Source organism: Myripristis murdjan, chromosome 16 (assembly GCF_902150065.1).
Source record: "Myripristis murdjan chromosome 16, fMyrMur1.1, whole genome shotgun sequence".
NCBI classification, from domain to species: domain Eukaryota; kingdom Metazoa; phylum Chordata; class Actinopteri; order Holocentriformes; family Holocentridae; genus Myripristis; species Myripristis murdjan.
Genome location: NC_043995.1, coordinates 13,967,249 through 13,980,478, shown reverse-complemented (window position 1 = coordinate 13,980,478; position 13,230 = coordinate 13,967,249). Strand labels below are relative to the sequence as shown.

The 13,230-nt window shown below is 40.9% G+C and overlaps 1 protein-coding gene across 3 annotated transcripts in view; it reads right to left on the bottom strand.

The window, feature by feature from the left end:
* Nucleotides 1-13,230, bottom strand: part of LOC115373244 (PC3-like endoprotease variant B) — a 173,905-nt gene that overhangs the window by 57,887 nt on the left and 102,788 nt on the right. For all 3 annotated transcript variants that reach the window (XM_030071531.1, XM_030071532.1, XM_030071533.1), the window contains one exon: nucleotides 11,790-11,893. In XM_030071531.1, the coding sequence (XP_029927391.1) occupies nucleotides 11,790-11,893 (104 nt within the window). The remainder of the gene's footprint in view (nucleotides 1-11,789; nucleotides 11,894-13,230) is intronic.

Genomic DNA, 13,230 nt, shown 5'->3' with positions numbered 1-13,230 from the left:
ATTAGTGGGCACATATGTATGTATATAGGGCTTCCCTCTCGAGACAGCACTGAAATTATCTTCAAATGTTTGATAGGAATATAGGGGTTAAGGTTCACAGAGCTTTACTATATGACAAAAATCTGCATGAACACATGAGCAGAAACCTCGGACAAAAAAATCCCAAGTAGCCTCTTCATTATTGCATGGCTCAATGTTAGATGTCTCAGGAAATATCAGACACAGATATAAACAGATTCATTCCATTCACGTATTGGAAAAATGAGGCAGAACAAAAGCGAGGAGAGGAGCTTTCATTAGCAGCATAAAACAAAACCCTGGCAAGCAGCGAGAGCAGGCAGCTAAAACAACATGATAGGAATAATACCAGTAACACTAATAATAGACGATAGAATGAAACAAAAAGAGAACGCACAAACAATTATTTTAAGCTTTGATTTCAAAGGGATTGTGGTGTGTGTGTGTGTGTGTGTGTGTGTGTGTGTGAAGGGAGGCTAGGCTTTGTACTTTTGAACTGTTGCTGCTCACTGCATGTGTCTGTGTGTGTGTATGTGTGTGTGGCTGTATATGTGTGTACGTTCTGTATTACATATTAGCAGCAGCAGTGTGATTCTGTTGTGCACACACCCCCACCTCCATCATCACCACCACCACCATCACCCCTCTGGTGGAATCAGAGAAAGCCCCGCGGCCCCGGCTGGTTTGCATAAGCAAACAAATTAAATTTGCTTTGCTAAATCAAAGCTTGTATGGTATTCCAAGCCGCTCTCTCTGGGACAAATTACTTCAAACGGCCTCCTTTGTATCATAACAGAATAAAAAAAAATCAGCCCAATCAGCGGCTCTCCAAAACCCTCGACTCGGGAATTAATTATTGAACCGAGGGCTTTTCTCTCTCCTAGCAGTCCGCGACACAGATCTATTTATTTTGGAAAAGTCATTTTGCTGTTAAAAACACACTGTTGGCTGGAACCCAGTTTGCTGCTATCTCTGTCTCCCAATGTTTTGACTCCTCTTTGCTGAACAGCCCCTGAAGGGACATATGAACAGGTTTAGGCCGCAAAATGAGTCTGAAAATCCCTGAGACAAGCGTCTACCTTTGTACTAGCTGAACACAACAACTGCTTGCGTTGTAATGGACTTAAGATGAACTGAGCAGTTAACTTGTGAGGTTTCTTCGCCATGAGGAGGGTAGTATTTTTATTCTGTACATGAGCTGCTTGTTTCAGTGCTTGTTTTCAGGCATGTGTTCTCTCTCATTGCTGTTTTTGGTTTGGCTGCAAAAATGGCAGAGGCCGTTTTCTGCTAAACATGCAACACAAGGATGGAAATTTCACCTGCCTGCTCACCCGTGTCTCTTGATTTTCTGACATGGCCAGCGGGAAAGTCCTCATTAGTAGGCAAAATTTGGACTGGGGTATTAAATATAAGAACATATGAATTTAATTTCCTGACCAGGCTAGAGCCACATATTCAAAGACGAGAATACATGTTATTTAGAGCTGTGGCCTATTTACTTCTGTCAACGATTAGTTTACATTTCCCCAATCATTTGCAATCTCTGAATATGTATTAAAATTTAATTTTTAACATGTGCTTTCTTACACACAAATTTTACAGTGTCAAATGAAGCTTGAAATTACAGTGGAACAAAATGCAGCACTGATAAAAACAAAACAAAACAAAACAAAAAACACTCAACTTGAGCAAAAAAGGACATAAGGGTAAAACATAAAGTTTGACCAAACGAAATGAAGACTACTTCACGTTAACTGCAGTGGATTACATCACTCTTTGGAAGTTTGTTTTCATACTACACAAAAGGTTTCTTCCGAGCAGAAGAAAACAAGCTCTCATATCTCCAGCAATGCTGACTGTGTGCAGACACAAGCAGGAGGAAAGAAGCACAGAGGGGCAACATATGAGATTGGCATAAGCTTCAATGAACAGTTCACCCAAAAATACAAATAAAAAGCTAACAAAAATGCCAGCGAACTGTATGTATCTGCCCCTAATTCATAATAGTTGGAAGAGAACAGATAAAGTTTGCAGTTTGATGTTCTTTGGTGTTAGCAGGAAATAGCTCCCAATGAAACCCTTTGCCCTCATGGGCTGCAGCTTATGTCAGATATATGTGTCACTGTTTTTGGAAAAAGCTGTTGCTGTTGAGCTTTTCACATGTAAACATCGTTTTCAGCCTCAGAAAGAAATATCCATCCAGCTCCATTGTACTGAAGGGAGGTGAGACAGAGAGCTTGTGGCAGACTAGAAACCAAATCACACAGAAAATATCTGGATGAATAGAGTAAACTGTAGGTAAGTGAAAAATCTGTCTTTTTTTCTGTATTTTGAGAGAAAAAAAAAACACGTTCTGTCCTTGATGCAATGGCATCCACAGAAACATGACTTGGCTGCAGCTCAGGGGAGGCTGCAGGGACAGAGAGTAACAATATATCTGCCTCCTCCAGACCCTTACAGCTCATAGCCTCGCCAAGCCTCACAAACCAGCCCAGCAGCCGTCACAGTGAGCACACAACTGTTTACAAATCCCCAGTTAATAGGATCAGGCCTCATTGACTGGGCCGCTCCGATGTGTCTGATGTAATCTATTAGCTGTATGATAGTCAGTGTCTCAGCCCAATCGATAACCCTGGGCCTCCATATTGCTCCACTGTGGACTGTTACTCCTCTTTAGTGCTGCTTAGAATGCAGGCTTAGCAGCTATAATGTGTGTGTGTGTGTGTGTGTGTGTGTGTGTGTCTGTGTGTGTGTGTGTGCAGAGGTTTGTGTCTATCGCTTTGTCCTTGTGTGCATGTGTGTTTCTGAGTTTTTTTTTTAGTGCTGCAGTATATGTGTATGTGTATGTGTATGTGTATGTGTATGTGTATGTGTGTGTGTGTGTGTCTAGGTATGTTTTCCTGCATGTGAAGCACTTAGTGAGAAGGTGTGGAAGGTACTGTATTATGTGTTACTCTATAGTGTTTATATACGTGAGCAGTGCCAACCCATATAACTTGTATGGCTGAAACTGAGGCAGATGTTATTTCTGTACCACCGCATACGTGAATGCATGTGGGGATTGTGTGAGTGTGTGTGTGTGTGTGTATGTGTGTGTGTGTGTGTGGACTGTCTGTTGCATAATTATGTTGATATTTGTAATATCCTTGTGCCTATACACGGGTGTATTATTGTATAATGGCATGTATGTGTGTATTAATGCAGTTATGCAGTAGATGGCATGCTCACAAGTGCGCATTCGTGCACGTGTGTGCATATGCGGTGTGTTTGTGTGTGTCAGAGTCTGTCTGTAGCTGGTTTAACTGGGTTTCCAATTAAGTTGAACCACAGGCCGGATCAATGCTAGTCCTCTGTGTGCAGGAATGAGCAGCCCTGGGCCCTCGGAGCATGCCCACGAATAATTTATCACTCACACTGGGCTTGGGCAGAGGAGGAGGAGGAGGAGAAGGAGGAGGATGACGAAGAGGAGGAGGAGGGAGAGCAAGGACAAAGTGTCCAGCCCAGGGGAGAGAGAAAGAAAGACAGAGAGAGGGAGAAAGAGAGAGAGAGAGAGAGAGAGAGAGAGAGAAAGAGAGAGAGATGAGCAATTGAGGCGACAGAAAGATCGAGGGGTGAAGAAAGAGAGAAGGATCAAGACCCAGAGGAAAATACTGTCAGCTCTGAATCATTTAGATGCACTATCCTCAAGATAAATCCTCATAACTAATAATCAAAAACGACATTCTGTAGGGAGGACAAACCACATCATTCTTTACATATATCCCATGTGATGTACAGTATGCACACATGTTTTGTCAGTGGCGTTACAAATGAACAAGGAAAAGATGGTAATATGTATAGTAGGGATGAAGTGATGTATCAGTTTGCTGATATTGGCTTTTTATTAAAAATCAGATATGGGCCCATTAGGGTCTTATGATAGATCTAATACATGCTGTTTGATTACATATTCATTCCCAAATCTATCAATACTACAGTGGTTGTCTACGGGAAGTCTTGGATATTTTATTTCAGCTTTAAAGGACCGGTGATTTTGAATGTTTGGCCCACTGAGTCCAATTCACCCACATTCAACATTGTAACAAACCATTTTTCAAATTATTGGTGCATACTGAAAATTTCACAACATGTAATCAACATCACTTGATTTTCAAATTTGAGTTTTTGGTTGAAACATTGAACATTCACTGACACATCTTATAAAATTCTGCTTCTGCTGCTAACAAAGTTATCACCATTCATAAACCACACAACTGATAACTGGTTGGATAAAGAAAACGTCTCCCTGGGGACTATTTTCTGGTGGAGAGACTTTCACCCTGCCTAATTTCAAGTCATCAACACACAGCAGTACTGCTGCTTTTAGGAAAACTAATGTGGACAGCTTTATTACGATCATGTAACACCGGCGTGAAAGAAGTTTGAAGTCTCTGAAAGTTCATTTCCATATCGTGGTGGAATGAATTCTAAATTATATTTGCTACCTGAGAAGGTAGTAATTTTTTAGGTGCCCTGTTCACCCTGATCACTCTGCATATGCAGCTTGTGACAGGGGGGCGTGAGTGGGCATTGCTTTGTTTTAAGGGATCACAAGCTAAAATAGCTGAGAACCACTGCTTTAATCAATAAATACTGGCCCAAAATATTGGCTATCAGTCGCTTCAGTCCAAAAATCTGTATTGGTACCATGCTTGACTAATCGATCTCCAGTGTACGTATACTGTTGTAGCCAGAGATATTGAAGCAAAGTAGTAAGCTTACATTCTCTCTAAGGGTTCCATTAGTTATGCTTAGCATATGCAGATTTTGTTTTGTTTTGTTTTGTTTTTAAATCATGACTAAAGGAAAAATCATCATGATAAAAGCCAGTCTTGTTAGTCAGCAGGATGTAATGTGTTGCTACATGACATCCAGCAGTGTAAACCTGACTGCACACCTTCTGCTTGGACACTTCGAATTAAGATCCTGCACTGAGGCCTATTGCAGCTTATTGGAAAGAATAAGAGAATAACACACATGTGTGGATGCAAAGAGAAGCATAGATCCACCCACCCACACACACACACACACACACACACACACCCATGCACTCTCACACAGACACACACACACACATGCACACTCACACACACACACACACACATACACAAAAAGCACATACATCACATGCATATACATACATTCAGACAAGTATATCGCGCACTGCTTCATAACCACATGCACAAGTGCACACACACACACACACAAACATAGACACAAAAGTAAGCACACACACAGACAAAGATATGACATGCAGACACACACACTCACACGTACACAGTATGCACACACAAGCTTGCATGCACAAACATTCATACACACAAATGCAAACATATACACACATACATAAACATGCACATTCAACATTCAAACAGCAACAGAGTACCAACCTCTTCATAACCTCACACACATGCATACATACACACACACACACACACACACACACACACACACAAATCCTCAGACTCACACACATACAGTGCAAACACACACACACACACATAAACTCATGTGCCAGTGGGAATGCATACAGGTACACACAGTTACGCAGGCATAAACACCCATATACACAGGCACATACATATCATATATGCAGAACACACACACACACACACACACACACATATACACAGTCCTCAGTTTGTCTCTATTAATCTCATAGTAGTGAGGCGTGGACTGGCAGGCCTCTCCACATCGCTCTGTAATCTTCTCTTAATGTGCTGCACTCTAAGCCTAAGTGAAGCCATTTGGAGTGACTGTGAGCAGACTGAGATTCCTCCTATGTTATCTGAACAAGTGTTACTAATGGCTTTATCAATTAGGCCCAGTCCAATAACTGCATGCCTGTGATCTCCTTTAAATACACTCCACCAGCGCAGCACTGATTTCTGTACTTAATGACTGTGTGTGTGTGTGTGTGTGTGCTTGTGTGTATGTAAAACACTGAAAATATATAGCTAGTTGTTCATGTTAAGTATATAACTCGTGTATGGATGCGTAGTGTATCACTTTGCATGTGCACGCACACAACAAATCAGATTATAGTGAGTAACTGGGTTATTGCAGTAAATTGAGGCAACAATAAACTGATTACTCAAAACCCTGTATACATGCACTCCCCCAATCATGAGGTTTCCACCCTGACCCCTGACGTTACCGCTGCCAACAGCAGTGCTGCAGTCAACTCACAACAGCCGTCAGCTGGCCTCTTGTGGGGATTTCCCCACAAGAGGCCAGCTGAGTTTCACCTCTCCGCTGCAGAGGGTGGAAGCAGGCAGAGGCAGATGTCTTTTTTGTTTCTTTATATTTTCATCAAAGGTGGTATTGCCGTCACATTATTAAGTGTTCTTCAACGACCACACAGAGCATGTACATTTTACTCTCACAAGTGTTACACAGTGCGTAATTGTCTTTATCCTGTCAGTTTCCTTGTCCCTTCTTCACTCACACATGTGCACACCTAAAAAGCCATTCAGAAATTGAAACTGCATGGGTTTACATGGAACTACGATCAAATTTCTCTAGGAGAAATCTAGCTGCCTTATGCCGACTTCTCTAATCCCCTACTCCAATTATGGAAACCAGCTTTCCTGTTTATATGGCACTTCAGACATCAGATAACTAATGCACGAGGGTGAATAACCCGATTATTAAGGTGCATGTAAACACAGTAAGTGTTGCTCCACAATGTATGTGTATGTGTGTACATGTATAACGATTTGCATATATATAGTACAGTATGCTCTGTGTGTGTGTGTGTGTGTGTGTGTGTGTGTGTGTGTGTGTGTGTGTGTGTGTGTGTGTGTGTGCGAGTGTGCTTGTATTTCAAACGAAGGTCATACATGCCAGCAGCCTCCGATACACTTCAGATGACACACATTAGCTCAAAGGATTGCCCTCATTGCTGGTGTGTGTGTGTCTGACAGAGTGTTTGAGTTAAGACCAATTAGAGGGAGTGGATTCAGTTTTCCACATATCCACCCTACTGAGATCACCAGCTGATTACTCCTTAACTCCCCACAGAGAACACTATATGCACTATACCACTCCTTCAATCAATGGAAATGGACAGAGAGAGAGTGAGAGAGAGAGAAATAAAGGAGGAAATTTGCGGATATAGGTGGCAGAGGGTGAGAACAAATGACACACACTAAGAAGGCTGAAAAGGTATGTTTGGGTGTAAAGGTGGGAAAGCACTACAAAACCTTTGGGCTGATTATTACCACAAACTGTGCGCCTGGAAGATCACTGGCTTGCTTCATACATACACAGAAACCAGCACTCTGGAATATAGTCTTGTGGATCATTAAAAAAAAAAAAATTACAGCATAAGGGCGACCTGTAGAAACGGACATGATTCAGCACTAAGCCATCGTCAGCGTTTGTTTCACCTCGGTCAACCTGCAGCATAAATAAACAGATGCCTCCATACCACATTTGCTAAAACACTGAACAGTAATCAGCCAAATAACATGACGGTGGTGAAAAAGAGCTGCAAATACAGTAGATACATGAGATACACATCAATATATAGGCAATGATAAATATAAATACACAAAACACAAACACCTTTTTGCAAATACCAAAACACTAACATATTTTATATACATATGAAAAATTCAATGCCCCCCTTCTACAACACAAAATCTATCCCCTGACAGCACCCATAAATGTTGCTTTGAGAAACCAAGCATGCAGAATTGGCCCGCAATATGCTGAGTGACAGCAACACAGTAGTATCTTCAAGGTGAGAAAACGAGAAATTTTAGCAGCTCTGAAATCAAGCAATTTAAATAATATAGCTATGTTTCAATTTTGTGTCAAAGACTGTGTTCAGTTAGCAACCACTCACACTTTAAACAGTTCCAAGTATAAACCACGGCTGTTAACGGTCGTGATATTTCATCTTAAGAATTTATGAATCTACAGGCCATTTAATAGTAAAAAATACAAACAACTTTTTATTACTGTTATTTTGGATAATGGTAGTGGCCTGTTATCAGTAAGCATATGTTAGTGCTAACAATGAGCACCAGGGGATGATGTTGGTGTCTGTGTTCTCATCACTAAATAGCTAAGGAGATCATTTGTATTTATACATTTCCTCTGCGTGGTTAAATGAAGAGAACTGCTGGTTGTAGTTCACAATCTGACATTCAATCGCACCACCAGGCCACTGGGGTTAAGAATTAGACCTTCGATCCCTCCATTACCTCAGCATGTATGATGGGTGGACAGACATATGCATGTGTGCAGACCCCAAAATACGAGGTGGGACTGCAGTATAACAGACTCCATAGCTCCTACTGGGCAAATGGATAGACAAATACATAGATGGATGGATAGAGAGAGACAAAGACAGATAAACTGACTGAGAAGCTGACACAATGATAAAATGAACAAACAGTCAGAGATTAAAAGACAGAAAGACTGACAAACTGAACGACTGAAGGACTGATTACCCTGCCGGTCGGTTGGACAGGCATCAAGACGGATGAATGGAGACAGATGGAAAAACAGACAGAGAGGCCAACATGCAGGCAGACAGACAGACAGGGAACAACACCCTGACACTGTTAGGACAGAGAGACTGAGGGCTAGCTCGATAGCATAGACAACAACACACTGTGAGCCCACAGTGAGTGTTAGACAGACCCTCCAGGAATCTGCCATTTTGCAATAGCACCAGATTTTTCAGTATCAACTATTCCCTGCAGAAAACCCTTCACATCGTTCCAGAAAATGACAGGGATGATTTGTTTCCAAAATTGGTGCAATTTCATCAACAGTCTAGCAAGCAGCAGGTTATTACAACTTTTGCAATTTTTGCCAATATGCTCACTTTTAAGGCAAATCAACAAAGAAAAAGAAAAAAAATTGCAAGCAAATTTTAAACATTTTTCATCAGTCACACAAAAAAACTGCAATTCTGGAGACTGCAGTTACGTGAAAAGAAGCTGGAGGTGGAGATGATACAGCAGTGGGGACACGCTGACAGTGAGATCAGATCTGTAATCGAATGACTACACATGACAAATAGAAATACAGAGAACATGCATCTGAATGAGGCTGGAAATAGGTGCAAATATACGAGCAACACTGAAGCTGTAGTAGTAGTGTACAAGTGTAGGTGTTTGTGTATGTGAGTGCCTGAGCAGCATAAATATTGAAACAATAGAGAATCAGTGTGCTTATGTATATTGTGTCAGTATTGGCCTTTTTAAATTAAATCTGCAGTCGGTTTCACCTTTGATAAGACAAATATGATGCAGTTTAATTATTTACATGTGCATTGTGTAATCAATGAATATCGCTCTGATTGTCAATGGGAAGCCCTTAACCCCTGTGGTTATCCTTTAAACTCCCTGTTATGTTGCATGAAAATAAGAAAAAAAAAAAAAAAACATACTGAGTGTAATATTGACACCCAAGATGACATTGTTTTATGGCTGCACCATTACATCAATTAGAAAATATCTAGATGTCTTGTGCATCATTTTATACACATTTCCCTGTGATTAAGCAGGACATATTTGGTATCTTTAGCATGGAGAAATTTAAATGAAGTTCTGTGGAAACTTCTGTGAACAAATCTCAGCTGCACAACAACAACAAACCCACCCAGGGGTGGGCAGTGTAGTTGAGGAGGTTAACCTTCACTGGCAATTTTTGAATAGATTTGACACACAAGCACGAATAAACATGTGTACTATTATTTTCTTATGGGTGTCAATGGGGGATTTTAATATTGCATGGTCTAAATGATGTTTACAGTTTTTCTGCACTGCCGAGAATAAAACTGTCAGGGAAGCATTAAGTATTTGTTGGTATTTTTTGGCATAAAAAATGTAGCATTTAAAGTTATTGAACATCATTACAAAATATTGACTGTCGGCAGTTTCAATTTACTGCCTAAGCATCGGTTGAGCCTTACTTACTGTCTGTAAGTAAGCACTGTATGTTTATGTGAACATGACTGGTATGTATGAGCCTGTTGGTGCCTGAGTGCTTGTGGGCGTACAGTCACTTCCTGATGGACGGAGAGCAAAAGAAAAAGTACAGGTTTGCATGTGTGTGTGTGTGTGTGTGGAAGAAGGAGATTGTGACAGAATGTGTGTGTGTTTGTGTGTGTGTGTGTGTGTGTTCAAGGAGAGAGAGTGAGAAACAGAGAGAGCAAGCGAGAGAAACAGACAAAGAGCGAGAGACCTGGGAAGACATACACAAAGAGAGAAAGAGAGCAAGAGAGAATCGAGCTCCATTAAGACGTGAGCAGAATGCCGGCTGGTTGAGCGTGCGTGGTGATATATAGTTTAGTCGGTGGCAGCAGGTCACGGCAAAGCCTTTAACAGTAATGTCCTGGGAGTCGCCTCGCCCAGGGGACCCGCGCTTCATTTTACAGCCAAGCAAGTGAGACTGGGACGACGTGGCATGACAGCCGGAGCGGTAAAGCCGGCCTCTAGTACCATCCATAACATGAGGGAGGCGGAGACGCCACTGATACTGCCACAAAACACCAGGCCCGAGGCCACACCGACAGCTGGCGAGTAAAGAGGGACGAAGAAAAAAGGGAGGGCAAGAAAAGAGCAGAGGGACAAAAGAGGGAGAGGAAAAAATAGGGAGCGAGCTTTAGATGAAGATAGATAGAAAGCTAGTCGAAAAGGGAGACAGTCTACATAAGAACAGATGCAAAAACAAATGTATAGAAGAGGAAAAGGTGAGGATAGAAAAAGAGGTCAAAGATCCTATACTCATAGGCGGAGTTTGAAATTTGCGCTGGGGGGGGGCAAACTTTTTTTAAAATTATTATTTTATTTATTACAATACCAAACATAATGTAATTCAGATTTATTTCTGAAAATAATCTTATTTTATTGCATTGCTTAAATGTTTATAGATATGTATACAGGAAAAAAAAAAATAGTGGACCTATTTTTGACTCAATGTAGTGACAAATTTCAGACACTAGGGGGGGGCAATCCCCCCCCCCCCCCCCCCCCCCCCCCCCCCCCCCCCCCCGCAAACTTCGCCTATGCCTATACTGTATGTAGCATTTTATTATTTAAAAAAAAAAAAAAAAGCCACATTAACTTCACTTACGACTTCAGTATCAGTGATAAGATTGGTCTTTCCCAACCTCAACACAACCAAATCCTTCAGAGGAAATCTGCTGAAGTGCTTTACAGATATTGATTTATGGCACAACACAAAAAGAGGGCGCTTCCTCCAGTGCATATAGAGCCAAACGTTTCTCATAATGGTCAATGCTGGGAGGAATGAAAGACGGAAAAATCACTTTAAACTTGTTTATCCTCTTCAGCAAAACAAGAGCGCCCTCCTTACAACTGGAAGTGATAGGATTTATTCAAAAAGTGGCTTTACTCTGGAGAGACACCAGCACTAACAATACCAGTTGTGTGAAATAGAAGCTACCTCTGGCCTCTTTAAAAATGCCATCAGACAAGAAATCAGAGTGAATGCCACAAACAAGCTTAGATCACCTGTCAACAAGAAACACCCTGGGTTCAAGCCCCTGTACTATTTAACATCCTCAAGCAAGACACACAATCCTTTAAAGTTCCAGTACTCCATTCTATTTTTGACCCTGATATCTGGCCTCATTGTAGACGGGGGCACAAGAAAGGAGGATTTCCCTTCAGGAGTCACTGACGTAACACATTTATTATTATTGCTGCATTATTGATTTACAGCATGAGTAGCAAAAAGACACTCACTTAGCCTCTAAGACAAGCGCTAGAATCCCTGCAGCAATGGGAGCAGCACTGGACGTCCCAGCAAAGTATGTGACACAGCCATCCCCCAGGTTGGTCAGTGTCACCTGCAGAACACACAGACAGCATAAATTACAACATGTATTTACATATATTTTTAAATAAATGGCATTTTGCTTCCATAAATTCTCATATTTCTGTTTGAAACAGGATGTTGGGGTGGGATACTAAAAGTCACCATCTTCTGATTCCTCAAAACAAATTAATTAAAGCCTCCAGACAACAACAGTGACTGGTAACATGTTTTTGAACATAAAACAATGCACCACAGTATCACTGGTTTCCCTTTTGAAGAAGTAAAAAATCTGTTGGTTACAAATTTGATGGCCACACTCTGCTTTGTCATGAAGTAACCACATTTCTAGTCTTCCTAGGATCCATGGGAAAAAATACACACAATGATAGAACATATGAATATTAGTTGTCTGATAGTTGTACATAAAAAACAAAAAATATATATAAATACAGTAAGAAAATACTATGTGGACAGAAAGAAACTAAAATGCAACAAAAAAAAGAAAAGAAAACAAGATTAAAACAAGTATTGGATTAAGTACAAGGATTAGAGAAAAAAATCTCAGCTGAAGGCAAGGTAGGCCAAAACAAGATAAGGACTAAATGGAAATGTATATTATACTGCCAACCCATTGCCAACTCATTTGTCACTTCCTGAGGGTGGACAAATGTTCACACCCAACATCAGAATTGCATTTGGCCAATAGGTCCAATTGAACAAGGTTACAAGTAATGGAGATGGGATATTCTTCTTTGTTGCAGCCCCACTTTGTGCTTTAAACTGATAAAATGAGTGTGTTTTTACACAATTATCTTTCCCAATGTAGCTTTAATTATTCATATCCTAAAAAAGATCATGCTGTAAAACAACCCATTTTACTTAAAACATTATTAAGGCAGTCATCTCCAAGTTATTTTAAATTCAAATTCAGAGCCTATGTGAGTGTGTTTCTATAGAAGCAGACTATTCCACAATTCTCTTGAAATGCTGGGCAGGAGGAGGTGGGAGGCTTGGAAAGAAAAAGATCTTGCGGGGAATCAAGCCAGAGGAATTACCAGACTGGGCAGAGATTTGTAACAGCAACAGTTGCCGTTATTCTATCATTAACAACTATCATTGCATCAACAGCATTTTACAGTGATATCAATTTAGAAAATTCTACTTGTATCGTAACACCTTTAAACAGATATAGACACATGCTAGTCTGATCCAGTTGGCTGACATCCAGGTTCTGTATCACTTGGTGGCAGGAGGCAGAAGGCAGGAGAAATCCCTGCAGAAGCGATATCACACTGATAAAATTGGCCTTTTTGTTTCTGTAGCCTTGAAATTGGCACACCTCTTTTTCCTGGCTTTTCACTGTCACAC